Genomic DNA, 27,543 nt, shown 5'->3' with positions numbered 1-27,543 from the left:
TGTTTTTTCTAGCTACCAGTTGCATAGTCTCAAAAGAAAACAAATGTCCAAATTAAAAATTTTTTGCGGGCTGGGGATGTGGCTCAAGCAGTAGCATACTCGCCTGGCACGAGCGGGGTGCTGGGTTCGATCCTCAGCACCACATAAAATAAAATAAAGATGTTGTGTCCACCAAAAACTAAAAAATAAATATTAAAAAATTCTCTCTCTCTTTAAATTTTTTTTTGCATTATAGAACTAATAACTATAAATGAAAACCTTCTTTTCATTTAATGAAGACATTTTTGTTCTCCTTGGAATGATCATATCCATTTCCTGTTATTTAGATTGGTGAGTGGGGGCTTCAGGGTCTACCAGGAGATGATCTCTCAATTCAGAATGGCATTATTGTGACAAAGGCCACCAGATATCCACTTCTCATAGATCCACAAACTCAAGGCAAAACTTGGATTAAATCAAAGGAAAAAGAAAATGATTTACAGGTATGTAGCATTTGGTGCATGGGAAATTATAAAGTTTCCCCAAAATTTCAATAGACTCTGCCAGTCATAAAGTTGCCATCTGTGTTAGTTAGCTTTCTGTTACTATAATAAATATCTGAGATAATCATCTTATAAAAAGACAAGAATATTTGGGCTCACAGTTTTGGGGGTTTCAGTTCATGATTAATTGGCACCATTGCTTTTGAGCCTGTGGTGAGGCAGAACATCATAGTGGCACAGCTGGTCACCTGATGACCAGATGTAAAAGAGAGGAAGAGGAAGGGGTTGGGGTCCCAATATCGCTATCAAGGACACACCCCCAGTGGCTGGAAGACCTCCCAGTAGACCTTACCTCTTAAAAGTTTTCACCAAGCTGGATGTGGTGACACATAAAATCCCAGTGGCTTGGGAGGCTGAATCAATACAATCATGAGTTCAAAGCCAGCCTCGGCAACTTAGCGAAGCCCTGAACAACTCAGAACCTATCACTTAAAAAAAAAAAAAAAAGTTTCCACATTTTCCAATTGTGCCAAGCTGGGGACCAAGCTTTTAACACATAGGACTTTGGGGGCCACAGCAGATCCAAAGTCTATAGCATCATCTCTGATAATTGGTTGCTAATTTACATTCTTGAGTTTTAACAGCAACTTGGGGCAGCAGCTCTGGTTAAATTCTCTTTTGTGCTCTCTCTTGATCTCCTCTCTCTCTCCATTCATTTCTCTGACTCTATTGCTTTTGCCAATGGTGGCTTTTCCCCTCCCCCCATACCTTGGGTTTGGGCTTATAGAAAAATGATTCCTCAACACGAGGCCATTCTTGCCAACCTAGCTCAAGTGCTTGGTACTACATAGAATACCTGAGTCCAGCGTGGGCTTTGGAGTCTAATGTAGGGTTAATTTGAAGTAACGATTGACGGGGACAGGGTTGCATTCCTAACTTCCTTGGGGATCTCGTGTCTTTTAGTTCAGCTAGTGATATGAGCTATTCCTTGTTTGCTAGCCACTGTCCCCAGAGTTCTAAGCCTTCTACCTATGTAGTTTTACTTCCACTGTTTCTTTTCATCAGAATGTCTTTCTCCACCCCACTGGCCACTTAACTGATAGCTCGAATAAAAATCTTCAATGTCACTGAAGGTCTCCACCTAACACCATCTTCCTGAAGACTTTTCTGGGTCTCCAGCTAGGTGCAGCCTGTCCCAAATCCTCACCACGTTTTGTTTGTACTTCTGCTGTGGACTTAGAGTCTGTCTTCAATTATTGTTCTTTTCACCTTTATCTCTTTTATTTCTGTTATACCATAAACTTCTTGCTAGTCAGGTTTATGGTTTTACCCATCTTTACATTTTCTGCATAGCTCTTTATACAGAGTAAGAATTCCAATATTTATTGAATTTAAGTGGATTAATCAAAGTGTGTCATCATCATAGGGGTGTAGACATCAGGAAAATCATGTGTCTGTCCTGATAAATGTGGGGGGAAAAAAAAAACCCTCAATACTCATTTGTGATAAAACTGTCGGTAAACTAAGACTAGCAGGGATCTTCTCTAATCAGATAAAGAGTTTCTACAAAAGCCTATAACAAACATCATATTTAATAGTGAAATATTGGAAGAGTACTTCTGAGATCCGGGCTTTCCAGGCAAGTGGACACTGCCTGATGCTCAGGAGCATACCCCAGGTCCCCCGCCTCACAAATACTCCAGAACACCAGGACCCAGAGAAATCCCAGGATGGACGAAGGAGTGTAAATGGAAGCAGTGTGTGTGTGTGTGTGTGTGTGTGTGTGCGCGCGTGCAGAAGCTTAGCAAAGTGGTGTCATCTGTTTCCACAGAGCTTTGTGGGAACCACGTTCCCAGGAGTGGACCTACAGGGTTCACCTGCATAACCCTGCACCTAGTTTCCTGGGTCCAGTTGTAATAGTCCTTGGCTCCACTGCCCTTCACTCCCCTGGATGCTGATCTCGCTGCTCATCTTATTATCTTTAGCTCAAATGGTGCCCCAGTGTTATTTGGCTGTGAATGCCACTGCGTTTCCTGATCATAGCTTGGTCTCTCTACTCCAGCCTTACATTCATTGGTAGCCTTTGGGTCATGTTTTTGCTGATGTACTGGGCCCCCAGACCATCTTGTGGATGTAACAGAAGTGTGCCTGAGAGTTACTTATTTCAACAACCATCTCCTGCTGGGATGTAAGCAGGTTAACCATGTTTTCCTTATTCAAAAAACACAAGTTACTAAGTATGTGGATAACCACGTGCCCAAACACAGAGAAATGAAAAACATAGCATGTTTTGTGTCCAGTGCTGCCCTCCATCTTGGCAGCTTTGCCAAGATAACTTTCAGCGCCACCTCCAGACCTGCTCTGACTTCACCAAGTGTCTCCATGAGGACTTCATTGGCCACCTTATTTGTGCAGATGACACAGGCTCTGGAGTGGCTATCCATAGTGCCTCTATACAAGAAAATCCAGTGAATTAAACTTAAAATTCGAACTTCAAGATATTATTTCAAGTTTGTGAAGATACTGAAGATGGTTAAATATAACCCTAAATAAACTATTAGAAAATTATTATCTTTGGGAAGGAAATTGCAAAAATAGAGTTTATCTCCTGGAAGATAGAACAAGACAACAGTGAATTTAGTCTTATTGGAACCTTATTTTGTTTTGTTTAAAGTTCTTTGTTTAGCTGGGTTCAGTGATGCACCCCTAATCCCATTTATTTGAGAGGCTGAGGCAGGAGGATTGCAAGTTTGAGGTCAGCCTCAGCAACTTAGTGAGGTCAAAATAAAAAATAAAAAGGGCTAGGGATGGAGTTCAGTGGTTAAGTGCCCCTGGGTTCAATCCCCAGTACAAAAACCAAAAACCAAAACCCAAAACAAAACAGCTCTTTGTTAAGCTTCATTTACCTTAATCAACGCATAGTGAGACCTTTGGAGCATATAATTTGTATAAAGAAAACTATCAATTGGGGGAAACAACTTCTTTTTCGTGCAGGATTTTTTTAAATGTTGTTTCCTTTTTCATCAAAACAGAACAAAAGCAGTCTTATTTCATTGCTCATTTCTACCTCCCCCCCCTCTCTTTTTCATAGCAATTGATGTCTGTCAGCTCTGCTCTCCTAACCACTCCCTGTCCCAGTGGATCTTTCTTGTGTGTTAGGGTCCACACCTACAGTAGCATAAAGGGGACAGTTCAACTGAGAGGACAGAATGTAAGGATAGGGGAATCCAGAGGAGCCCTGGGGAATCCTCACAGGCAGGAGAGGGATCATAGCAGAAGCAAGAGTTCAAAGCCAAGCAGCTGATGCAGGCATCAACCAGCCCAGCGGGTCTGTTTTTAACTAAAAACAAACATTGATCTGAAAATGAGGAATCCTGCGAGGATTCAATATTGGCAAAAGAAATAGACCCAGAGAAATGAATGGAGAGAGAGAAGAGATCAAGAGAGAGCACAAAAGAGAATTTAACCAGAGCTGCTGCCCCAAGTTGCTGTTATAAACTCAAGAATGTAAATTAGCAACCAATTATCAGAGATGATGCTATAGACTTTGGATCTGGAGTGGCCCCCAAAGACCTGTATGTTAAAAGCTTGGTCCCCAGCTTGGCACAATTGGAAGATAGTGGAAACTTTTTTTTTTTTTTTTTTTTTTAAGTGATAGGTTCTCACTGAGTTGTTCAGGACTTCGCTAAGTTGCCAAGGCTGGCTTTGAACTCAAAAAATCAAAGGATAGAGAAAGTGAATTTGTAGTCTTTTAGGTTGACTTTTTGAAGAGTATCCTAGTCTTTCCCACTAGGAGAAAAACTACGTGGGTGGACGTTGGTTTCATCAATGACATTTCTAACGTTCTTATGTTTAATTTTTTATCACTTATTCATTTTGAAGGAGTCCTGAGAAGATAAATACATGTCAGTAATATGGGAGTTACTTTGCTTTTCTGTAGTGATTATAACTACGCAAGTTTGAAAAGATCACTTCTTGAGTTCTTCTTTTCTGTCCGTCAGGAGCAGAGCTCTGACATGCCACATGAGGAATGTAACATGAATCTCCTCTTTTGATCAGAGAGACTTTGTTACACCTGCAGGGCTTTTTCAAAGTCATGACTTGCCAATTTTTGAAAATTAATTTTTGCTTCTTTCTTTTATTTTTAGAAGCAGGCTTCCTGTACTGTCCTTCAAATTCCTAGTCACCAGCCCAACAAATCTCTTGGTTTCCATGTAGGAATGGGCACATTCTTTGTAACATTCACAGGCTAATGAACTCCACTTCTAGGTGACATCTCTGAATCATAAATATTTCCGCACACACTTGGAGGACAGCCTTTCCTTGGGTCGACCCCTTCTCATCGAGGACATTCGTGAAGAGCTGGATCCAGCCTTGGATAATGTCTTAGAAAAGAATTTCATTAAATCCGGCACCACTTTTAAGGTGAGCTTTTGTAAAAGAGAATGAAAGAAAAGAACAATGGTGACATCTACTTATCTTTTTGAGCATAGCAGTAAAAGCAATTTCTTCCAGGTGATAGTATTTGATACGCTGGAAAAAAAAAATTATTTCCAAACTGATATTTGGTGTTTCCTTTTATCTATTTTTTATTTTTAAGCATAAAGTGCTTATTTTATTTTTCCTTCACAGTGATAGCTATTATTCTATATTTCTTTTTTCCTAACTTCTAATTAACAAATAATAATTGTATATATGGGGTAGAATGTATTACACATTTCAAAATTGCTAAAGTAGATCTTTTTAAAAATTTAAATTTATTTTTTAACTCATAAAAACATAAAAGCTCTATATAATATTGGGTGCCATGTGATGCTTTGATTCCTTTTTTATAGTATATAAAACAAAGTAACATTAGGGAACCACATTGTCTGGTTTTAATAATTGTGCTAGTGTTGCATAGGAAAATTACATGTATTCTTAGCAACTCTGAGAAAGCTGATTTTGCAAACCATATGCATATTTATGTAAGAAAATCTGAATCTCCTCCCTGGATAAAATAGTATTTTCATAAAGCCTATGGACATTGCTCAGTTCTTTTTTCTTTTTATTAACTTTTCTTCTAAACTCATTGACTTTGCTGGAAGCTATGGAATACTGTTCCCAATTGTTGATGGTAACATGAATTGTTTTCAATATAACTGTTTATTTTTTAATTGACGTCATTCTCTTCCTTTAGGGTAGGTTTTATTTCTTGATGAATAACAACATTTCTGGTGGAGTGTTTTCCTCTTTGGATGACTTTATTTCCTGAGTATAAGTGAACCATAAAGAATGCATTTTTTTCATTAAACAAAGATTTATTTAGAAAATTTTTCTTCATAATGTGAATTCATTCCTATGCCATATTTTTAAAATTAATTCAGCAAAATTTATGGAGCATCCAATATATACTTAAGCCTGCAAGAGTTTATGGGGTGTATTGAATAAAACTCAGTGTTCTGAAGACTTAGCATCATCTCCTATGAGATTAAGAAATAGAATTTCTCTTTTCCAGATAAAGGAGCTAAGAATAAAATTTTAGTGATTCACTTGGCTATTGTGGACTCATCCACAATTTTGAACTGCATTTAAAAAAATTTAATTGACAAATAAAATAAAGATCTTATATATTCAAAATGTACAATGTGATATTTTGATATACCTATACATTATGTAATGATTATCATAATCAAATTAATTAACACACTCATCACCACGCATGCTGTCTCTTAGATATCCAGAACTTGTTCATCTTACAAATGAAAGTTGTACCCTTTGACTAACACCTTCCCTTCCTACCTCCAGCCCCAGGTAACCAGTGTTGGATTCTCTACTTCTAAGAATTCAGATTTGTTTAGATTCCACATATAGATGAAATCACACTGTAATTGTCTTTCTGTATCTGATTTATTTCATATGCCTCGTTTAACATGCCAAAGGAGGATATAGAATCTCCATTCCTGAAGATCTTTTTAAAGACCCTAGATTCTTATTTGCAGTATTGAAGGTAGGGTAACCTGAGGATGTGATGGTGGCCTTAAGAATGTTTTCCATCATATGCAGGATGAGGATTAATTGAAATTTAAGACATTTAAAAATGGTACCAATATCCACTTGATTTTTTTATATAGCAAAACCCAGTTGTTTTTCAATACACTGCAAATAGTAGTACTTAAGATAAATGTTTTCTTTCTGGAAAAAAAGAGTTGGCATTTTTCCTTTGCACATTATGTTAACTTTCTATTGTCAAATATTCTTGAGATATGAGTATAGAATGCAAAAAGAAGTAATACTTTGGATGAATATAGCAAAGTTCCATAGTAGGAAATAATTTCCTCAGCCAGGGGGAAAATAGCATCTCCTGTACTTTGAACAATTGATGAGAGTAATAAATACTGAAAATGTCAAGTCAAATCCTAGATGCATCTGAGTTTTCCTTTACCCACCATTTGTTTTGGATAAATTTCTCATTTGCCTGGTATTATGGCTAAAGTATCTTCAGGAAGGTCCACAGATCTAAATTGTTCTAAATGGAATAGGCTTTATTATTTAAGAACAGTGATTAAAATTTCACATCTTCCTTTCGTAATTCATTCCAGTTGTACAATCCTGATCTTTGCTAAAGTCTTTCCTAAATTGACCCCAAATCTCTTGTCCTGCTCTTAAACTGTTCTTATTTTTATATTTGAATATATATAGGTGAAAGTGGGTGATAAGGAGTGTGATGTCATGGATTCATTCAAACTGTATATTACCACGAAATTACCAAACCCTGCCTTTACCCCCGAGATCAACGCTAAAACATCAGTGATTGACTTCACTGTTACCATGAAAGGACTGGAGAATCAGTTATTGAGGAGAGTAATTCTAACCGAGAAACAGGTAATCACACTCAAGGGAAAGAACTTCTACTTATAATAAATTATAATAAATGCTTAAAATCTATTGAGAAATTACTAAATATATGGAAGACAACCATATTTACCCTTGTTAACATGAAGAAATATTTCTTTGGCAGTGTCAATTTCTATGAAGAAATCCTGTAACTCATTTCTTCTTTAACACCAACCACATACACACACACACACATACACACACACACAAATCTCTGATTGGAAACCTTTGAGTATATTGACTTACGTATCTGTAGCCTTATGGATTGTCCTGATTTCACATGAAAAATTTACTGAAAACCATAATCCTGGAGAAAAATAAATTGCCCTATTGCTCTGGCTTGCTAAATACCACTGTGATAGTTTGAATTACTATGGTCTCCATTATTTAATGATATAAGGAGCCATACCTTTATTTTAATTAAATGAAATTTACACAAAAGCAGAGATATTAAGTATGGCTGAGGGTTCTAATGAAGCAAAGAACAACTTAGGATTAGAAGATTTTTTAAGAGACAGAAACAAGATTAAACCAATTATTAAGATAATGCTCAGAAAACATTAAATTTTATGCATAAAATATTTGCACAAAATATATTTGCATATATTGAATATATTTGCATAAAACATGAGAAAGTTTCTATTTGCTTCAGTATAATTAATTTTGGTATTCAAGATCCAAGGAAAAGACAAGGTTAGGAATAATAACAGCAGAGAGACATAAAATGGGAAGGTGAGAAAAAGAACGAGAGGAGAGGATGGCAGGGCCTGGGGAAGAGGGAAGAGAGGAACACAGGCCACACACCCAGAAGTGGAAAGAGAAATGACGCCAACTCTTCTTCTTGAGTAAAATGATGTCAAGTCCTACCTGGTTAATAGAGGCTGCTCACCTTGGGGACCAGCCATTGAAAGGTGGCCAGTCCAGGGGAGAGAGAAGGGCACAGTCCCAGCTGTGAGAGCTGTGTGACTTTCATTTCCAAGACACCAGGGGCTGGTGCTGTCCAAAAGGCATCTGTGTCTCCTCCATAGCCAGGCAGAGAGCCCCGACCCTCCAATTCACTGCTTGAATTGCCTCTCAGAACCGCTGTCGGAAAGGAGTCCTCCATGGTCTCACTGGGGCTGTTGGACTATTTTGAGATGATTTCACTCTAGCCCAGCTCCCCCATGAGGTTGCACTGTCTAAAGGTCCCCACTCCTTATAGGCCTTAGCTTCCTCTTCAAGAGCCATTCTAAGATGTGCACACCAACCTTGCGGAGAGCACAGCACAGTGAGGGCATCCTGAGCAGGACAGCCAACCCCCAGCAAGCCTGCTTTGATACATCAGTTGCACAGATGAACAAATGGAAGTCAGAGAGAATAAGGGACTAAGCCTATAACAGCACATACACTTTCCACCCTGCCAGGCCTCCCAGGGAAGCCTTATCGATCATGCTGTAAAACTTAGCAAGTGTCCACTATGCGGTAGCACCTGTTTTTCTATACCATACTGAAAAGGAAGCTAATGTGATTTTGTTTTGTCCACATGTTCATACACTGCCACATGGGGAGGATTGTTTGAATGAAAGTGATTCATTAGTCCCCTGCAAATGCAGCCATACTCTCATCACCCCAAGGAAAGCCACAATCCTGCTAGAATGGTGGCAGTGACCCTTGTCTTGGTTATGGAAGACAAGGGTATCAGCCCTTTCTCCTCCAGTAACTAGCCATGTGTGTGATATTGGGATGATATCATATTTCTGGGTTCTCAGCTTCCCCAGAGGTAAAATAAAGGAGTTAAACTAAATTCAGTGCCTCTCGATTTGACAAATATCTATTGGGTTGAGTCCCTTCTCTGCAAAGATTCACGATAAGTGCTGTCAAGAACACAAAAATTAATGGGAAGAGTGCGGACAGTTCCTGCCTCGTAGATGCACAGACTCTGGAGGAAAATAACCTCAAAGGCAAACTGTGCCACAGGCCATAACAGATGTACAGATCGATGCTGTGCCGTGGCCTTTGATTGACTGGTTGGTGCAGGAAGACTTTCTGAAAGTGGTAGAATTTCCAAAGCAGTTTTTCCAGAAATGTTCTTAAGTAGTTTAAAACAGTGCAGGAAAGAACAAACAAACAAAAACAAAACAAAACAAAAAAATTTCCATGAAGGATATTACTGAGATGGTTTCAATTTAGAGTCTGTATTTACTAGGAGTATGTATCAGTGTTATATTCCCTGGATTTTAATGCTGGGCTATGGTTATGTAAGAGACTGTCCTGGCTCTCAGGAGATTTGCTAAAATCTTTAGGAACAAAGAGTTATGACATGAGCAAGAAGATACAATAATAATAATAACAACAACAACAATATGATTTATAGACAGAGCGAAAAGCCAACAACATATACCCTTTACCTAGAGTCATTTTGGTGACTCTAGGTAAAGGATATATGAGAATTTGTTGTACTAGTCTTGCAAACTTCTAAAAGTTTGACATTTTTCCAAAATATAATTTCTAAGTTATATTATTTATGTAGGAAAAAGATACCTTCCAACACCGCTGTAATCCCTTTGGTAGAAGGAGATGCAAATACAATGGAAAACGGATTTGTGTCGGCAGCTGAGTGTGCGACGTCAGGTCCTGTGTGCCTGTAGTCAGATCTCAAGCTGAGAATTCATATTTGACCTCAGTAGCCCCGTGGTTTCTTGATATTAATGCCTCTTTGTTTCTACCTCTTCTTCCTTCAAATAAAATGAGCATTTCTCACAGATGCAGTGTGGGAACAGGTCCAAGAGAATGGGACATTCTGTTAATAAACCGAGCTGGCAAGGAGGCTGGGGGTAATTGGGTAAAATTGTTTTAGCCCTTATCTCCTGCATGCCAGTCTAAGGGATGTGGAATCTGAATGCTAGTGGGCATAGTTTAAAAAAATTATCCAGAGAAACAAAATACAGACGGATTTGACTAATGATAGTAATTTCTTCTGTCCTTCAAAAGGCAGTTTGGTTGAAACATTTTAAATTAATAACAAAAAACTAATATGTTGAATTTGCCATGATCACTGGGAATTTCAGTTCTGATGATATCTTTTTGTTTTTTAATAACAGGAGCTAGAGTCTGAGAGGGTTAAACTTTTGGAGGACGTTACTTTTAATAAGCGAAAGATGAAAGAACTTGAAGATAACCTCCTCTATAAATTAAGTGCTACAAAAGGTATTGTGTTATTAAGAAGTAATCAAATAACAAACCCTAAGTGAGGATTTCTTTTATACACTTCAATGCTCTCATGATTGCACACATTAGGAAAAAGTTGAGTTACCAATACAAAAACAAGCCAGGCGGTTTCTAGCTAGATGTTAAAGAAGGACTGCAGAGAATCTGATTTTTGAATTAGCAACTAGAGACTGCGCATCTGGGAATAACACAGTTTTCTTGATGTAATTGCTCTCTCCTGAGAAAAATAAGGGCTCCCAGTGGAGCTGGGTAACTCATAATAGGCTAATTTGCTTGCCCAAAAGAAACTAATGTGCTAATCTATTTTTTTTTTCAGACTGACTCTTTCATTTGGTCTTAAAATGCAGTGCTCCAACAGGTTATGACACATGTCATTTGTGTCCAAGGAGCTTGGCTACCAAGCTTTTCAACTCACCTTGACTTTGCACTTGGAAGTCAAGGGTAGGGTCTCCTCTGGGCAGTCAGAGTCATCATACCATACCCCAATTTGAGGATGTACTCCCTGTTCAATATAGTAAAAGAAAAATTGTATCCAAATAAAGTGAAATCAACAAACATCATATAGTTCTGTGTAGGCAAATCACAACAACCTGAATTCCCCCATTTTTTAGCAGTCTGATAAAGAATACTTCCCAATATCACTTTAATTCCTGAATTAAAATTAAAAAACAAAAAAACCCCTAACTTCCCAAACCTAACCTTTAGGATGAGCTTAGTGGAAAGTCTTTCTATCTGCCTTCATGGCACTGCTTCTGCTGGTGAAGTCGCTGGTCTCTTGGTAAGTGTTAGCAAGGAGAGCCAAAGGTGGCTCCCTGGTCCTGCGAGGAGTGTGCCAGATCCAGATGTCTTTGCTGTGAGATTAACCAAGTGTGGATTTCCACTTGAGATGTGGCCTGTCTGCCAGAGGAACTCAGCACGTCTGCAGTGCCCGCCTGCCTCCCAGAATCCAGGACAGGCCCAAGCGCCGCCCTGTGTACCGGCCAAGAGTTGAGCACATCCAAAGAATCTTTCCATAGCTTAAAACTGAACTCATGGTCACGAGCACGTGTTATTTCTATTAAAAACAACGTTGAAGGGGAAGCTAAAAATAAAATTAGGGTTTCTCTTCCTGGCGAGACACTTCTACTGTCCCCCAGTCTCTTCTTGTAGATGTAGAGGAACCAGAGTTCTCAGTAACAATGATGGTTCTGCTCAACCGGGGGAGGTGAGAGGGTGCTGCTCACCTGTCAGCTTGCCACGAGTCTCAGTCAGCTCTTTGGCTGCTGTGACTAAAAGATCGGACCAGAACAATTTTAGGAGGAAAAGTTTATTTGGGGGCTCAAGGTTTCAGAGATCTCAATCCACAGACAGTGGGCTCCATTCCTTGGGGCTTGAGGTGAGGCAGGACATCATGGCAGAGTGTAGTGGAGGGAAGCAGCTCACATGGTGATCATAAAGCAGAGAGAGTCTCCCCTCACTAGATATAAAATATATACCCCAAAGCCATGCCCCCCAGTAAACCACCTCCTCCAGCCACACCCCACCTGCCTCCAGTTATCACCCAGTTAATCCCATCAGGGAATTAACCCACTGATTAGGTTAAGGCTGTGACCCAGTCATGTCTTGTCCAAGCCTTCTTGCATTGTCTCACACGTGAGCTTTTGGGGGACACCTCACATCCAAACTGTAACACCAAGCTTTTGCCCAGCTCACACCCCAAGACAAGTGGGACAGACACTCTGGGGACACTTGGTGAAAAGCCACCCAGATGGAGGGAAAGCATGTCACATAGGGAATGGCTAAAATCCCTGGAGATGCCATTATTGTCTTCAGACATTTGAAAACCTATCAAATGGGTCTTTAGCCTTTTGCAGATTTGTAAGCCGGGTACAGGACAGGCCTTTGGCACGTCTCTGGCATCAGGTGGTAATTGACATTTTGGCGTCTTAAAGATTCTACTCCCCTGGGACCCTGTGGACTTTGGAGAAATCCAGGTGGAAATGAGCAGTGGGATTTCAGAAGCGACGCCTCTTGCTTGGAAGCCGCTCCAACTCATATCTACAGTTTACCTCCTTTGACTTTTAGGTTCCTTGGTAGATGATGAATCTCTCATTGGTGTCCTCCGAACTACCAAGCAGACAGCAGCTGAAGTGAGTGAAAAGCTGCACGTGGCTGCGGAAACCGAGATCAAGATCAACACGGCGCAGGAGGAGTTCCGGGCCGCGGCCACCCGAGGCAGCATCCTCTACTTCCTCATCACGGAGATGAGCATGGTCAACATCATGTACCAGACGTCGCTGGCCCAGTTCTTGAAGCTCTTTGACCAGTCCATGGCCAGGTCAGTCTTCCCCACCTTTTCCCCAGTGGCTCCAAAGCTGTAACTTCAATTTCTTTGTATCTGTATTTCTTTGCTTTCAGCAATTGATTTTTGCCTCTTTGATTTTTTGAAATGGACTGCAGGTCTGAGAAGTCGCCACTCCCTCAAAAGAGGATCACCAACATTATCGAGTACCTGACATACGAAGTTTTTACATACTCCGTCAGAGGCCTGTACGAAAACCACAAATTCCTCTTTGTACTCCTCATGACCTTAAAAATTGATCTTCAGAGAGGGACAGTTAAGCACAGAGAGTTTCAGGCTCTCATTAAAGGTAAAGTGTTTGTAATGCGGATGGGTAAAAAGTATTGCTTTTGATGTGTTCTTTGATATTCCCTAAACCCATTTCTGTGATATGGAAGGGAAATTGGGTCCTAATGGAAGTGATGTTCTTTTTTTTAATGTCTTTTTTATCTGATTTCCATTAATTTTTCTCTGGTTACTTTGAGATTCAGGTCTGTGCTAACCCTGTGGATTTTAGATATATAATCATGTCCAGTCTGTTCATTGTTGTCCATGCTTAGGAGAATAGATTGAAAGACATGCTGGTGGTGAGTTTTCTAGAGCAAGAGAGCAATTCCCTCAGCCAAGGAGTATCATTATTTTTCAGGCCATAAAAAGGCATGTTTGTATTCCATTTTTGACATTCATCTTGTTCATTGCTTATCTCTATATTAAAAGGTATAATTAAGAAGACAAAGGAATGTTATTTTCAGCTGGATGCAGGGGTACACATCTGTAATCTCAGCTGCTTGGGAGGCTGAGACAGGAGGATTGCAAGTTCAAAGCCAGCCTCAGCAAAGCGAGGTGCTTAGCAACTCAGTGGGACCCTGTCTCTAAATAAAATACAAAATAGGGCTGGGGATATGCCTCAGTGGTTGAGTGCCCCTGAGTTCAACCCCTGGTACCAAAAAGAAAAATGATATTTTCAGTTGAACAAGTATTTACTGAGCACTTCCTATATAAACCTGTCATGCTGCTATTGGAGACACAAGCATAAGCCAGACCTTGTTTTAAAATAAATCATAGACTCATAATGGGGATAAAGTTAGTTTTAGAAAATAACTCTAATGGCCAGGCACAGTGGTGCACACCTATAATCCCAGTGGCTGGGGGCTGAGGCAGGATGAACACAAGTTCAAAGCCAGCCTCAGCAACTTATTGAGACCCTAGGTAACTTAGTCTCAAAATAAAAAATAAAAGGGTTGGGGATGTGGCTCAGTGGTTAAGCACTCCTGGGTTCAATTCCCAGTACCAAAAATAAAAAAACAAAAAAACCTCTAAAATAAAGCAGAACAACTTAAGTAATAGAGCTAAGAAACAAAAACAAGGTGTTCAATCAAAAAGGAGGAAAAGATTGCATGTGGTTTGTGTTATTTAAAAAAAAAAAAAAGGCTTTGTGAACAAAAAGTCTACCTCTACAATGATCTGGGGATTATTTGATTGATGATAAACATGTTCCAATCTTTTTCTTGTGTTTTTGGCTCTTTAAATATAATTTGGCATATCATTTTCTGGCTACCCTTACCCTCAAAAAACAAAGTGGCATTTGAGAGGGATCCTGAATTCAGGAGAGGCAGAAATGAGGATAACCCCCCATACTGAGACAGAGCAGCGCTGTTGAAACAGCCTGGTTTTGTTGAAATGCCCTGTGGATGGCGGGAAATAGGACTCGACAGGTACATTGGTGGCTTACTGTGGAAAGGATCCTGTGGACCTAGCAAGAAGCAGGGCCCTTGTGGACTGGGATGTGACTGTCCCTTAAGGAGGTGAGTTGGTCAGACGCCTGACTGGAGTCTCCCCAATCTCCCCAATCATAGGATGTGCATTCCTGCCCAGGAGAAAGGCCATGAGAATATAAAGGAAGGAATGCGTATGAGAGATCGTGGAGGTGAAATGGAAAGTGGCTGTGTCTGAGAGCTGGGAGAGAGAGGTCAAGGGTGCTGCAGGGCAAGGGAATGTCTAACTGGAGACAGGTCGAGGCTGGGGCTTGGCAGACAGGATTAGTTGCAATCAGAGGATCTTGTACAGGAACCCAGCCTGTGACCCAGACACATGGAGATGAGGGGGCAACATGCAGATCTGAGGTATCCCCCAAACCAAGATGAGATCCCACCCCGCCACCCCTCCCCCACCAAGCAAACCCAGCTAGACCAGAGCTATTACCCAGAAAGATCTGGGCTCTTTGAAAGAGGGTGGGAAATCAGAAGATTGAGAAACAGGCAACACAGGAGGGTCAGAGTTCCTCAGGAGGATTAGATTTGCTACAGAAAAATAAAGAAGACTGCACACCTACATTGGGGTTGGAGCATATTTATGACTTCATTTCATAAAAACTGGAGTGTCAGAACTGGATTGTACAGGGCCAGAAGAGCCTGTAAGAATAATTTGGATTTCATTTAGTTGGCAATAGGGAGCCATCGATTGTTTTATGAGCAGGGATGTAGCCTGAACAGAGCAGTGCTTTAGGAAGATTAATTTGAAATTGTATGATAGGTTGATTGACAGAAGTACAATCATCTCAGCTGTAAAAAGAGTGTGTTGTTTCATAGACAAAACGAGTTTATTGTAGTTTTAGTTTTGAACTGGCTTACATTTTGATTGAATTGTTTCTTAAAAGATGATATGGTTCAGTTTCTAAAAAATTTTAAAAATATGGCCCTTAGATCATAGACTTATTTTTTTTTAAAAAAAAATGTTATGAACACAATACTTAAGGGGGAAAACAGTTGTTTATCTTGGCAGCAACATTTGATTTCCCAAGAGTGACCATCCTTAGGTATCCATTACTTCCTGTTTTCTCCAATATTTGTAAGGTGCCTTTGACTTTCTTTTGCAACTGAGAATATCAGAGCTTTGAAAAATGAAATGGCTTCCAGAGGCAATCCTGCGTTACAGAGCAACTGATATATCCATTTTCCAGGAGTGCTTATTTTAGAAAGATACTGTCTCTCTTTTGTCATAGACTATTAATAAAAAGACCTTGGGGAGCTGCGGGGAGCTGCTTTTGCCTTCCAGGTGGGACTGGACCTGGACTTCCCAAAGAGGGGGGCAGAGAATATGAATTAATGTCAAAACAGCCACTGAGCTGAGGTTGTTCTACATCTGCTACACACGTTATTTAATCTCACAGCAGTTCATCTGGGGGATTCTATTAGGACATCCATCTGATGAGGCAATCTAGAGAGACGGAGTCCCTTGCCCAAACGTAAGCAGCCAGTCAGTGACAGAGCTGGGATATCTGGGAGAGCAGGGTGGGCTGTCATCATTCTGGGTTGGTTCAGATACATGATATGTTTAAAAATGCCCGGCAGTTTAGTTGGCTTCTTCTGATGTCCCTAAAGTGCGTAGTCACATGAAAGTATTTCTTCGGAAACCACTGAGAAGAAAGAGGTGTGTGTCTCTGAGCTAGAGACGTGGGAACTGTGAAGACTGCAGGGGGCGCTCTCTGAGGGTTGCTTCTCCCATCAGTGACTCTCACACTGGAACAGAACTTGGTCTTTCCCCTCTGCAGGGGGGTGGAACAGTGAGAAGAAGGGTCACTTCCTGTTCTAAAGGTGTTGTGGCCCTCAGAGCCGCTGATCCCCAAGACCTCTGTGGTAGAGCAAAGGGGTCTACAGTTCGAATATCTTCTCAGGAAGATGCTAAACAAAAAGAGCAAAGATCAGTAGTCCCCCCACCACCTTTTAGCCCAGGGGTTGATATGTGAAGTGGAAGGATTTGCTGGGATTTTAAGGAGGACCACTGGATTTAAAATTCCAGAAACACTGTTGTGCGTTCATCTGAATTAACTTAGCATTGGAGCTAGAGTTATGGTGTGATATTACTAGAGACATTTAATAGGGACTTTTAAAATTATAATCATGTATCTGGTTGGAAAATGACTACCTTAGGTATGGACATTTGACTTGTGATTTGCTTCAAAATATAATCTGATGCCATAACCCAGATCCTCCGATAGCCTCCAAACTCCATGACAACAGGGACCTTGTCTGGTTTTGTCCACCGTGTCCTCGGTGCCTGGGTCATGCAGATGCACGGGTGGGGGGGCTTAATAAATATTTGTTGAATAAGTGATTTGAACACCACTTACCCCCTAAAACAATCCCAAGATGTATGAGGTTCTCTTTTCCCCCCCTCCCTCAATGTTTCCCTCTTTCTCTTCCTCTTTATCCAACTGTTTAATCATCTGTTTAACTCGGTAAGAAATAGTGTTGAATATTGATATTCTGGAGGAGTGATGATTGACTAAGAAATGATCTGTAAAAATCACACATGAAAAGATCCACCAATTCATCAATATAGAAATTTGGTTGTAAAAAAGAAAAAGTGGACAAAGAGGAAAATACCCGTGACCACCTGAGAAAAATTCTTTGCAGGGAAAAATGACAAAGTGTTGCTGTCATATTTTATAAGATACTATAAATCAGTAAATAAAGCACTGAGACTTCAGGGAAATGTACCCAAAAAAGATAACCACATTTTCCATAATATGATTATTTGCCAATTTTCCCATATTTTATGTAATATGGTTATCTCGCTTTTATTATTTGGAAAATAAATGTCTAAAAATGAAGTACGAGATCGCCTGATTCATGCTGTCTGACGTTTCCCCCCAGGGGGTGCAGCTCTGGACCTGAAAGCCTGCCCCCCAAAACCGTTTCGCTGGATCCTGGACATGACGTGGCTAAATCTCGTAGAGCTGAGTAAACTTCCGCAATTTGCAGAAATTATGAACCAGGTAACAAGGGGCTGGTGAAAAGTACAGGTTTGTAAATCCAAATGCATACAGGCCATCTTAACTGAGTCCTCCTGATGACAGTTCCTTCACCTGCAGGAGTCAAACAACAGTGTGGGCTTGAGGTGCTGTGACTGGGAGGGTGCAGTTTGGACAGATGGACCTCAGAGTGGCCTTTTTACGGGTGCAGGGAACCATCTTTCTTCCTGTGCGGTGGGCATGTGTTGTGTTTTCTCCCCCCCCCCTCTTTTTCTTTCTTTCTTTCTTTCTTATTTTTTGGTACCAGAGATTGAACTCAGAGGTACTTAACCAGTGAACCACATCCACAGCTCTTTTTTGAATTTTATTTAGAGACAGGGTCTCACTGAGTTGCTTAGGGCCTCACTCAGTTTCTGAGGCTGGCTTTGAACTTGTGATCCTCCTTGTCTCAGCCTCCCAAGCCACTGGGATTACAAGCAGTAACATGGGTTGTTTTTATGTGTCTGCTTTAGTTGCTATTATAAGCAGATCAGTGAGTAGACCCTGTCATTGTAGAATTGATATTTTTTTGCATTTTTTACTTCTGCCTATGATTGAATAATTGGTGTAGGTTTGAGTTTGAGGTAAATTAAGAGGTGGGCTCCTTTTTAATCATTTTAATGATGAAAATGTGAATCTGGTACCAATTTACCAGTTTTTCATATTTGAAGATATCTATTTATTGGTTATTGTGGATTTGTTGTTGATTTGACTATCACTGGAAAGCAATTGTGCAACTTAGAATAAAGATAGTTGTTTATTTTGGGGGTCATTGGTTGTAACTGCCAGTCATTGATGGTACCTGCAGTTTCCCAGTGTCCGGCTGGTAGTTAGTTGTCTCTTTTCTGTGATTGCACCTGACTGACAAAGGATCCTTACTGGATCGCAGACTTGCAGAAACTCCTTCTGCGATCACTGATCCCTGTGCACTGTGCTACCCTAGCCACAACTGTCAGCGGTGGACAGATTCTTGGAGTGGGGTTGGGGAAAGGTTGGATCTACTCAGAGACTGAATAAACAAGATCTTCAAGCATCCCTAGCAAATTCACTCAATATCAGTGCCCTCGGCCAACAGATTATATGGCTGGAAGGATACTACTGCCTGTCTCTCCCAGTTACATGTAAAGTACCCCCATGGTGTAGATTCTGGTAGCCATTACTGCTCACTATGGATTGGGTACTTTGCAACAACCCTATAAGGAGGTGTTATTGGCCCTGCTTTCTAGATGAAAAGACTGAACTTAGAGAGGTTAAGCTCTCACCAAGGTCACATAGCCAGCAGATACCCCTTGACCTCATGCTCTTCCCAGGCCCTCATGAGTTATTTCTCTCCCACTCCTGTCATGCCGTCAATGGTCAGAAGTGAGGAAGTGGCCATTCCTAGGAAGGTCACGGGAATTCTATGGGAGCTGCCGCCAGGCGTCTATCAGTCGTCTGGCCTCTCTGTGCGAGGGAATGGAAGGATTAGAAGTTCCTTACTGAGTAGATGTAGGTGTCAGGAACTGAAGCAAAAATAACCTCAAACAGCAGCTGCCCTGGCTTTGCCATGCCAGGCCAAGCTGCTTAACACCTGGAGGGACAGGAAGTTGGCCAGAGCAGGACATCATCCCATTGCCCATCCCTGCTGCAGCCCCCTGCAGGTGGAAGGCCAGTAAGCTGAGAGCAGCCATCTGCTCTCTTGTGTGCCTGCTTCTCCTGGGCCTCTGTGAGCTGCGGAGGTGCCGTGGATGTCTGTGCATGGGGCCTGGCGAGCAGCACTCAGGCCCTCCAAGCAGCATGTGGACAAATGCTTTGAGGGCAGTCAACCTGGGAGAGCCGCTGCAGTCTTCAGGAGAAAGACAGAGGCTGCGAAACATTTCAGAGGTCCCCCTCCATCTCCTAGTGCCCTAGGGACAAAGTCAAGGCAACCAAACTTCAGAGCAAACTGTTTTGTTAATGATTTACACCTTGTCTGTATCCTAAAGGATGCATTGTTCACACAACCCGTGACCTTGGGCAGTTTTTAACCTCTGTTATGCCTCAATAAAAAGTGGAGATAACAGAAGTGGAAGTCCAACCGCAGTAGTATCTGTGACATGAGGGTTTGCAGTTTGCTGCTATTGCTTACCATGGAGTTTTTAAAAGTGCTTACCAACACCGTCTGAAGAATTCACCCTATTGTGACTGAGGAGTAATGGCAGACTCACCAATCGACAGTTTTTGTAATTAGTTCTGGCAGCAATTGGGCTGCAGGAAACACCTTTTAATGCCTCTGAAAACCTGAGGTCCTCTCCAGGCTTCCAGAAGAATGCTTGCTTGAGACCAGTTCCTGGAGAGACTTCTGCCATTTCTAGGTGTAAGGCCTCACAGTGCGGGATCACCTGAGAATCACAGAAGTTTTGATTTTTGACACTTACTGACATTTTTTTAGTTGTCAGTGGACCTTTATTTTATTTATATGTGGTGCTGAGAATGGAACCCAGTGCCTCACACATGCTAGGCAAGTGCTCTGCCACTGAACTGCAACCCCAGCCCCACCTACTGCTATTTTTAATCAGAAGTCAACATTCAGAGGTTTAGTTCTCAGAATGGTCTGTATCAGTAGTTTTCAACTGAAGGCAACTTTGTGCCACCCCCCAGGGGCATTTGGCAATGTCTGGAAGGATGCTACTGGTACCATGTGGGTGGAGACCAGGGATGCCGCTGACCATTTTACGATGGCCAGGATAGCCCCACAGTGAAGAATCACCCCCTCCAAAATAGCAATAATAGCAAAATTGAGGAACCTTGATCTCTATTTCTTCTTGTCCAACCATTTTGTATAATTGGTACATGATCCTAATTCTAGTGAATCGTGTAGAAAAATAATGGGGGAAACTGAAAGAGGGTTAGACCACATTGACATTATTCAGGTCATTGATTCTGATGAAAAATATGAAATGTGTTGTTTTGCCTGAAAAGCTAGGTTCCTGTAAAGAATGCCCCCGGAGGTGGGTCAGAGCCTCCGGCACAGTCCTGCCACTGGACTTCCTGTCTAACTTCTTGGCTTGTTTCTTTTAGATAGCTCGCAATGAGAAGGGGTGGAAAAGCTGGTTTGATAAAGATTCCCCAGAGGAGGAAATTATCCCTGATGGATATAATGATTCCCTAGATACCTGCCACAAGCTGTTACTTATCAGGTAAGAAGAGGTATTCTTAGACCCAGAAGCATCACTGTCATGTCCTTAAATTACAGATTGTACTTCAGCGAGCTGACTTCACGTTGTCACCCATGGCTTTTGTAAGAAATGCACATGTCTCCAAACTGTGATTTTGGAAGGCAATTCTCCAAATTCCTTCACCAGCAGAACATATTGGTGATGGTGGCAGGGGGGGTGACATGCACAGTTTGACAATGTATTAATGATAGGAAAAAAGAAAATAATGATTTTATTATTCACTTTGTTCAATTACTGACAAGTGAATCATTCAGTGTTGAAATGACTTCTTTATAAAAATAGAACTTACAAAGTTATAAGGCAATTAGTTTATACACTGAAATTGAATTCACTTGAGGGAAGAATCCAAGACTATTATACTATTTTGGCTACTAAAATGGAAGCAAAAGTTTGAAATGGAGGTTAAGGAGAGTGTTCCCCTCCCTGCTTACTTTTCACATTTCCTCAACATCTCGTAGCTCCAGGAGACTTTGCAAATTTGAAAAATCAGTGTGTGTGTGTGTGTGTGTGTGTGTGTGCGCGCGTGCGCGCGTGTGCACGCGCGTGTGCATGACTAGTGAATGAGGTAAAATGGTGGGGTTGTATGCCTGAGCTTGCCCTTGGAAAAAGTTGTTTCCCAGGTTTTGTTGTGCTGGTAACAGTGATGAGAACGGCAACAAGGATCACCTCCGAGTCTACAGAGTATGAAAGTGCTACTTATTTTTGTTGGAACAAATGTGTCTTTTACCTATTGTAAAATTCGGTTTATATTTTTTTCTTTTTTATTCTTTTTAGATGTACATGAGAGTAGAATGTATATGATACATTATACATATACATTATACATACATAGAATATAACTTATTCTAATTAGGATCACATTCTTCTGCATGTACACAATGGTGAGATTCACTGTGGTGTATTCATATATGAACATAGGAAAGTTGTGTCTGATTCATTCCACTGTCCTTCCTATTCCCATCCCCCCTCCCTACCCTTCATTCCCCTTTGTCTAATCCAATGAACTTCTATGCTTCCCTCCCCCATCTTATTGTGTGTCAGCATCCACATATCAAAGAGAACATTCGGCCTTTGTTTTGGTGGGGGATTGGCTTATAACTTATCATGAGTCTCCAAATCCATCCATTTACCAGCAAAAGTCGTAAACTTACTCTTTTTTATGGCTGAATAATATTCAATTGTATATATATATATATATATATATATATATATATATATATATATATCACATTTTCTTTATCCATTTATCTGTTGAAGGGCATCTAGGTTGATTCCATAGCTTAGCTATTGTGAATTGAGCTGCTATAAACATCAATGTGGCTGTGTTACTATAATATGCTGATTTTAAATCTTTTGGGTATATACTGAGGAGTGGGATAACTGGGTCAAATGGTGGTTCCATTCCAAGTTTTCTGAGGAATCTCCATACTGCTTTCTAAAGTGATTGTGGCAAAAATTAGATCTATCTTAAATGAATAGTATAATCTACTATCAAATAAGAATTTTTAGAGCTGGTCTGTGATCTAAAATATCAAATGTCACATGATATTTGTTTGATGTGTCTCTGTGTATAACCTACAATGGTACACAAATGGTATAACATAAATGCTTGCTCATCCACTAACTTTTGACACCTTTGTCCCAAGGATTCTCCCTCTGAGGACCAGGGGCGTCAGAGTGTGTGGCAGGTCACCCCCATCACAGGTATATTGGCAGAGGACACTGGTTTTATCATTGCTGCCCAATCCTTGCCAATGCCTGGCACCAAGCCACGTGATTAAATTTGTGTTCATCCAGGGATAGGGAACATTGCCATCCCTTTTACACAGACCTGCAGAAGGGAGAATGAGCTTGTTGTCCTGTGGCTAATTAAATATGTGTTCTTTATGTGCCCAGAATTAAATAGGATAAAAAATGAATACGCTGAATTTATTACGTCTGACTTGTATTCATTTCTAGGTCCTGGTGCCCAGACCGTACTGTTTTTCAAGCCAGAAAGTATATTGCAGATTCCTTGGAGGAGAAGTACACAGAACCAGTTATCTTGAATCTGGAGAAAACTTGGGAAGAAAGCGACACACGGACACCTCTGATCTGTTTCCTGTCCATGGGCTCTGACCCTACCATTCAAATTGATGCCTTGGCCAAGAAGCTGAAGCTGGGTATGATTAGAGATCTATGAAATTTGGCAAAACTTCCGTATTTTTGCTCTGAATTTTGCCTACCGTAATTTCATAATTGATTCTTAGAAATGTACCTGTAAAATTGATTTGGAGAAAAATATTAAGCTGCTTCTTCTTTCACTTCTTCATAATTTCCAGAGTAAGGATAAGATACAGGTGTCTCTGGGTAGGTAAGAAAACACCTGTACACCAAATGCTGGGTTTTTTGATGTTTTTTTGTTTTGCGTTTACAATGTAAGCAGATGGCTGTACTGCATGGATAGAAGATTAGCAAGAATCAACACGAGGAGCCGAAGTCTGTGTGATTGCCATGTCTGTATGAAATTACACTCATGGGGATTTTGTCACAAACTGAAAAACTATAATGATCATTGTGATGTATAGTAATTAGGGATTCATTCATTCACACTTCAGTAATGGTTAGGACAGGCCCTGTGCTAGATTTCAGGAGAGGAGACAGGGGCCTGAGGCAGCTGGGACAGGCAGACATGTAAACACGATCGTAGATGATGTGACATCTGCTGAAACTAGAGTTTCCTGGAGATGGCTGATTGCAGGATGCACATCTCCTTGGATCATCTGGGAAAGCATCACATTGTTGATATTTTGAAAAAAAAAATTTTTTTAAGTTTAAGAAACTTGCCAGTGAAACAGTGGGAGACAGGAGGAAAATCTCTCCAGGGAGAGGAGGCAGAGCAAGCAGTGATAATTGTCTGAGTTGTGGTGGAATCAGCAGGACTAAACACAGGGACACACAAGAACATCTTGATAGGCCTGAGCCATCCTATAAGAGGGACTTCTGACTCCTTTTCTTCAGACTCTGAAAATCTGATGGTTGTTGGCGCCATTCAGGACCTTTCAGATTTCCATCTCAGTAACTACACTTGTAGAATTCATTTATTCTAGTCTTTATCAAGATTGTAAAAGTGATTGATTATGAGCCACCAAAACCTACCCTTTGGAATAGAACTTATGTTGAATTTGTTATTTAGTCAATGAGCACATAATAGGAAATTGATTCAGTCATGTCCAGGTACTGGCCACATGTCCCTCTGCACTAGAGCATTAGTTTATGGCAGCATGGTCAGCATTCACTTTCCCTTACTCATATTGACTCTTCTCTGTTCATTGTTGGTGCGCTGTTCTGTGTTCTATGTGGAACTGTTCAGATGGGTCCTTTCTTCTGTTGGAACACTGGTGCTCAATGCAAAGTGCTTCCAAGTTCTACTGGCAGTTGTTCATTAGGCATCTTTAATGTAGGTTCTTTTGCTCTGGATTTACTATAGCACACCAGCTGTCTGAATTGGGCTGTGTGATGCCTCTTGTAGCCCTCCAGTTTGCAACTCTGTTGGATCTAACTCTCTGTGGATCTTTACCCAGCTGCTTCTATGCCCAACTTCTCTCAGCAAATATGTGCCCTTTTTTTTTTTTCTCTGTTGCTGCAAACTGTTCTCTTCTGTGTAGCAGAACCCATGGCCTCTGGTGTCTTGTAGGCTTCACTGCTTATATGCTCATAATATTTAATATTATCAGGGAAACTTCCCTTACTCTCTTGGTCCCAAGTCTCAATATCCAGGGAAGGAACTCATTGGCTTAGCTTTGGTCTTGTTCTTCTTTCTGGGCCAATCAGTGAACTGTTGCTGTAGAGACAGGTTCATAGCAGAAACTATATGGAGCTGGGGTGGTGGACACTTCTTGGGGAGGAACTCAGTGGCTGCAAGAAGCAAGTGTTCCGCTAGAGTTGCTATTTCAGATATTACCTTGAAATAATGCTGTTGTCTAATTTTAAGAATGGAATCAAGAAATTCAAGGTCTCCTTTGGAAGATCTTCCAACTAGGACATTAAACAAATATAGCAAATCAGACTTGTGCTGTCATCTTTTGTTCTCGATGCTGCTTTGCTTGGCAATTTGGTGATTTCCATTGCTTGGTACTACATTGATATTTACAGAAAAAGTTCAGGCTTCTCTTGGCTACTTTGTAGGATACTGAAACAAAGCAGATTTAATTTTAATACTCGGGACGCAATGAATTTTATAAAGAACTCTATTGTCAAATCATTTTCAGCAATGTTAGGGGGTCTCATGCTGTTTGCTGCTTTGGGTTAAAAGTTCCAAAGATAATATATTAACCTAGTCTCAACTGTTAACATTTTAGTAGGTAAGCATAGAACACTCGAGGTGAGTAAGACTGTAGGATCTGGAAACCCAACTCCCCTGTTTTGCAGCTGGGGAAACCAAGGTCTTGAGGAAAGGGCCAGAGCTAGCTGGTGACAGATCTGATGCAGGACTTGCCTTGGGACATCAGAGTCCTACTTTGGTGGTCTCAGTGGCCTTTCTCTTTCATTCCCTCTCACTTATTTTGCTGGGTGAATTAACCAGTTATCTGACAGACTTGAGGATAGGACAGAAACAAGTAAGTTTTTCTAGGAAAAGAGGAGGAGGAAAACTTCTGATTATGACTCTCAGCTGCTGGTCAGACTTTGCAGTGAGGGAGTCAGAGTAGATAATTCCACACAAAGCTGGTGCATTTGGCTTGAGAGCCCTACTGGGAGCCCAGGTGAGGGAGAAAGGGCCTCCCAGAGGGAAGATGCATTTGAATTTGGTTTGAAAACCAAACTCACAAGTATACAAATTAGGAATTGGAAATATGTATAACAACATGTGCAGATTCTACATGTTTAATTTTTTAATGTTTACAATGTTCAAACATGAACATTTTGAATAATAAGAGAATGGTATGATTATCATAAGTTAGAAAATCTCAAAATAATAAGTTTGTAGAAAGATAAAAATTTACAAAATTTTCTCTGAGAAGGTAGAAAACCCTGAGTAGACTAATAATCAAGGCTAGAAAAATTAGAAGTTTTAAAAGTATGACCACAGCTTGGGGGTTGGGGTTGTGGCTCAGTGGTAGAGTGCTTGCCTAGCATAGGTAAGGCACTGGGTTTGATCCTCAACACTGTATGTAAATAAATTAAATAAAGGCCTGCTAACAATTAAAAAAAAAAGTATGACCGTAGCAAATTCTCTCTTGGCTTGAATAATTTTTTAATAAGACCTAAAACTTTTAAGGACTTTCACATACTATATTTTCTTCTGGAAAATACAAAAAAAAAAAAGATATGTTTTCCCCTTTATTAGTATTAATTATCTTGACATCACAACATCAAGCAAGATAGTAATTGCATAGAGGAAAGAAAACCACAGATTGATTCCATTTATCAAAATATAAATGTTAGGGCTGAGGTTGTGGCTCAGTGGTATAGAGCTTGCCTAGCATGTGTGAGGCACTGGGTTCAATTCTCAGCATCACATATAAATAAATGGATAAAATAAACATCCATCAACAACTTAAAAATATATATATATTCACATATATACATATATATATATATATAGATATATATGTAAAAATCTTAACTACAAGCAAGAATAATTCAGTGGGACATTAAAAATAACACGCAGATTACATATAGCGGGGAACCAATTAGGATCTCTGCAGATTTCTCAACCCAGACCCTCAAAGCCAGAAGATGCTGGAATAATATATATACCAAGCTATGAAAGAAAATGAATGCCAACCAAGAACCTTACAGCAAAATTAAGCTTTAGATTTGATGAGGAAATAAAAACCTTTCATGATAAACAAAAAGAAGCTACTCCAAAACCTGGAGACTATATAATATGCTATTGAATGAACAATGGATGGCAGAAGACATCAGAGAGGAGATTAAAAGGTTCTTAGAGGTGAATGAGAACACTGATACAACACATCAAAATTTCTGGGACACTATGAAGGCAGTACTAAGAAGAAAGTTCATTCCTTAAAGGAAGAAAAAGTCAATAAATAAATGACCTAATAGTACATCTCAAAGCCCTAGAAAAAGAAGAACAAATCAACACCAAAAGCAGCAGAAGACAGGAAATAATTAAAATCAGAGCTGAAATCAATGAAGTTGAAACAAAAGAAGCAATTGAAAAATTTGACAAAATGAAATCTTGTTCTTTGAAAAAAATTAAATTGATAAACCCTTAGCCATGCTAACAAAGAGGAGGGAGAAAACTCAAATTACTAAGGGCCATGATAAAAAAGGAAATCTCACGACAGACACTACTGAAATACAGAAGATAATTAGAAACTATTTTGAAAATTTATACTCCAATAAAATAGAAAATATTGAAGACATTGACAAATTTCTAGAGTCATATGGTTTACCCAAACTGAATCAGGATGATATACACAAGTTAAGTAGATCAGTTTCAAGCAATGAAATAGAAGACTCCATCAAAAGCCTACCAACCAAGAAAAGCCCAGGACAGCTGAGTTCTACAAGACCTTAAAAGAAGAACTAATACCAATACTCCTCAAATTATTCCATGAAACAGACAAAGAGGGAACCCTTCCAAACTCATTCTATGAGGCCAGTATGACCCTGATTCCATAACCAGGCAAAGACACACCAAGGAAAGAAAACTTCAGACCA

At 40.3% G+C, this 27,543-nt stretch overlaps 1 protein-coding gene across 1 annotated transcript in view; it reads left to right on the top strand.

The window, feature by feature from the left end:
- The window catches only part of Dnah8 (dynein axonemal heavy chain 8), a 276,612-nt gene that overhangs the window by 181,533 nt on the left and 67,536 nt on the right, over positions 1-27,543 (top strand). The window contains exons 70-78 of the mRNA XM_027943662.2: positions 327-482; positions 4,752-4,907; positions 7,164-7,346; positions 10,439-10,544; positions 12,630-12,882; positions 13,005-13,195; positions 17,541-17,662; positions 20,717-20,835; positions 22,834-23,036. Of these exons, the coding sequence (XP_027799463.2) occupies positions 327-482; positions 4,752-4,907; positions 7,164-7,346; positions 10,439-10,544; positions 12,630-12,882; positions 13,005-13,195; positions 17,541-17,662; positions 20,717-20,835; positions 22,834-23,036 (1,489 nt within the window). The remainder of the gene's footprint in view (positions 1-326; positions 483-4,751; positions 4,908-7,163; positions 7,347-10,438; positions 10,545-12,629; positions 12,883-13,004; positions 13,196-17,540; positions 17,663-20,716; positions 20,836-22,833; positions 23,037-27,543) is intronic.

Source organism: Marmota flaviventris, chromosome 6 (assembly GCF_047511675.1).
Source record: "Marmota flaviventris isolate mMarFla1 chromosome 6, mMarFla1.hap1, whole genome shotgun sequence".
NCBI lineage: Eukaryota > Metazoa > Chordata > Mammalia > Rodentia > Sciuridae > Marmota > Marmota flaviventris.
This window is presented reverse-complemented; position numbering and strand designations above follow the sequence as displayed.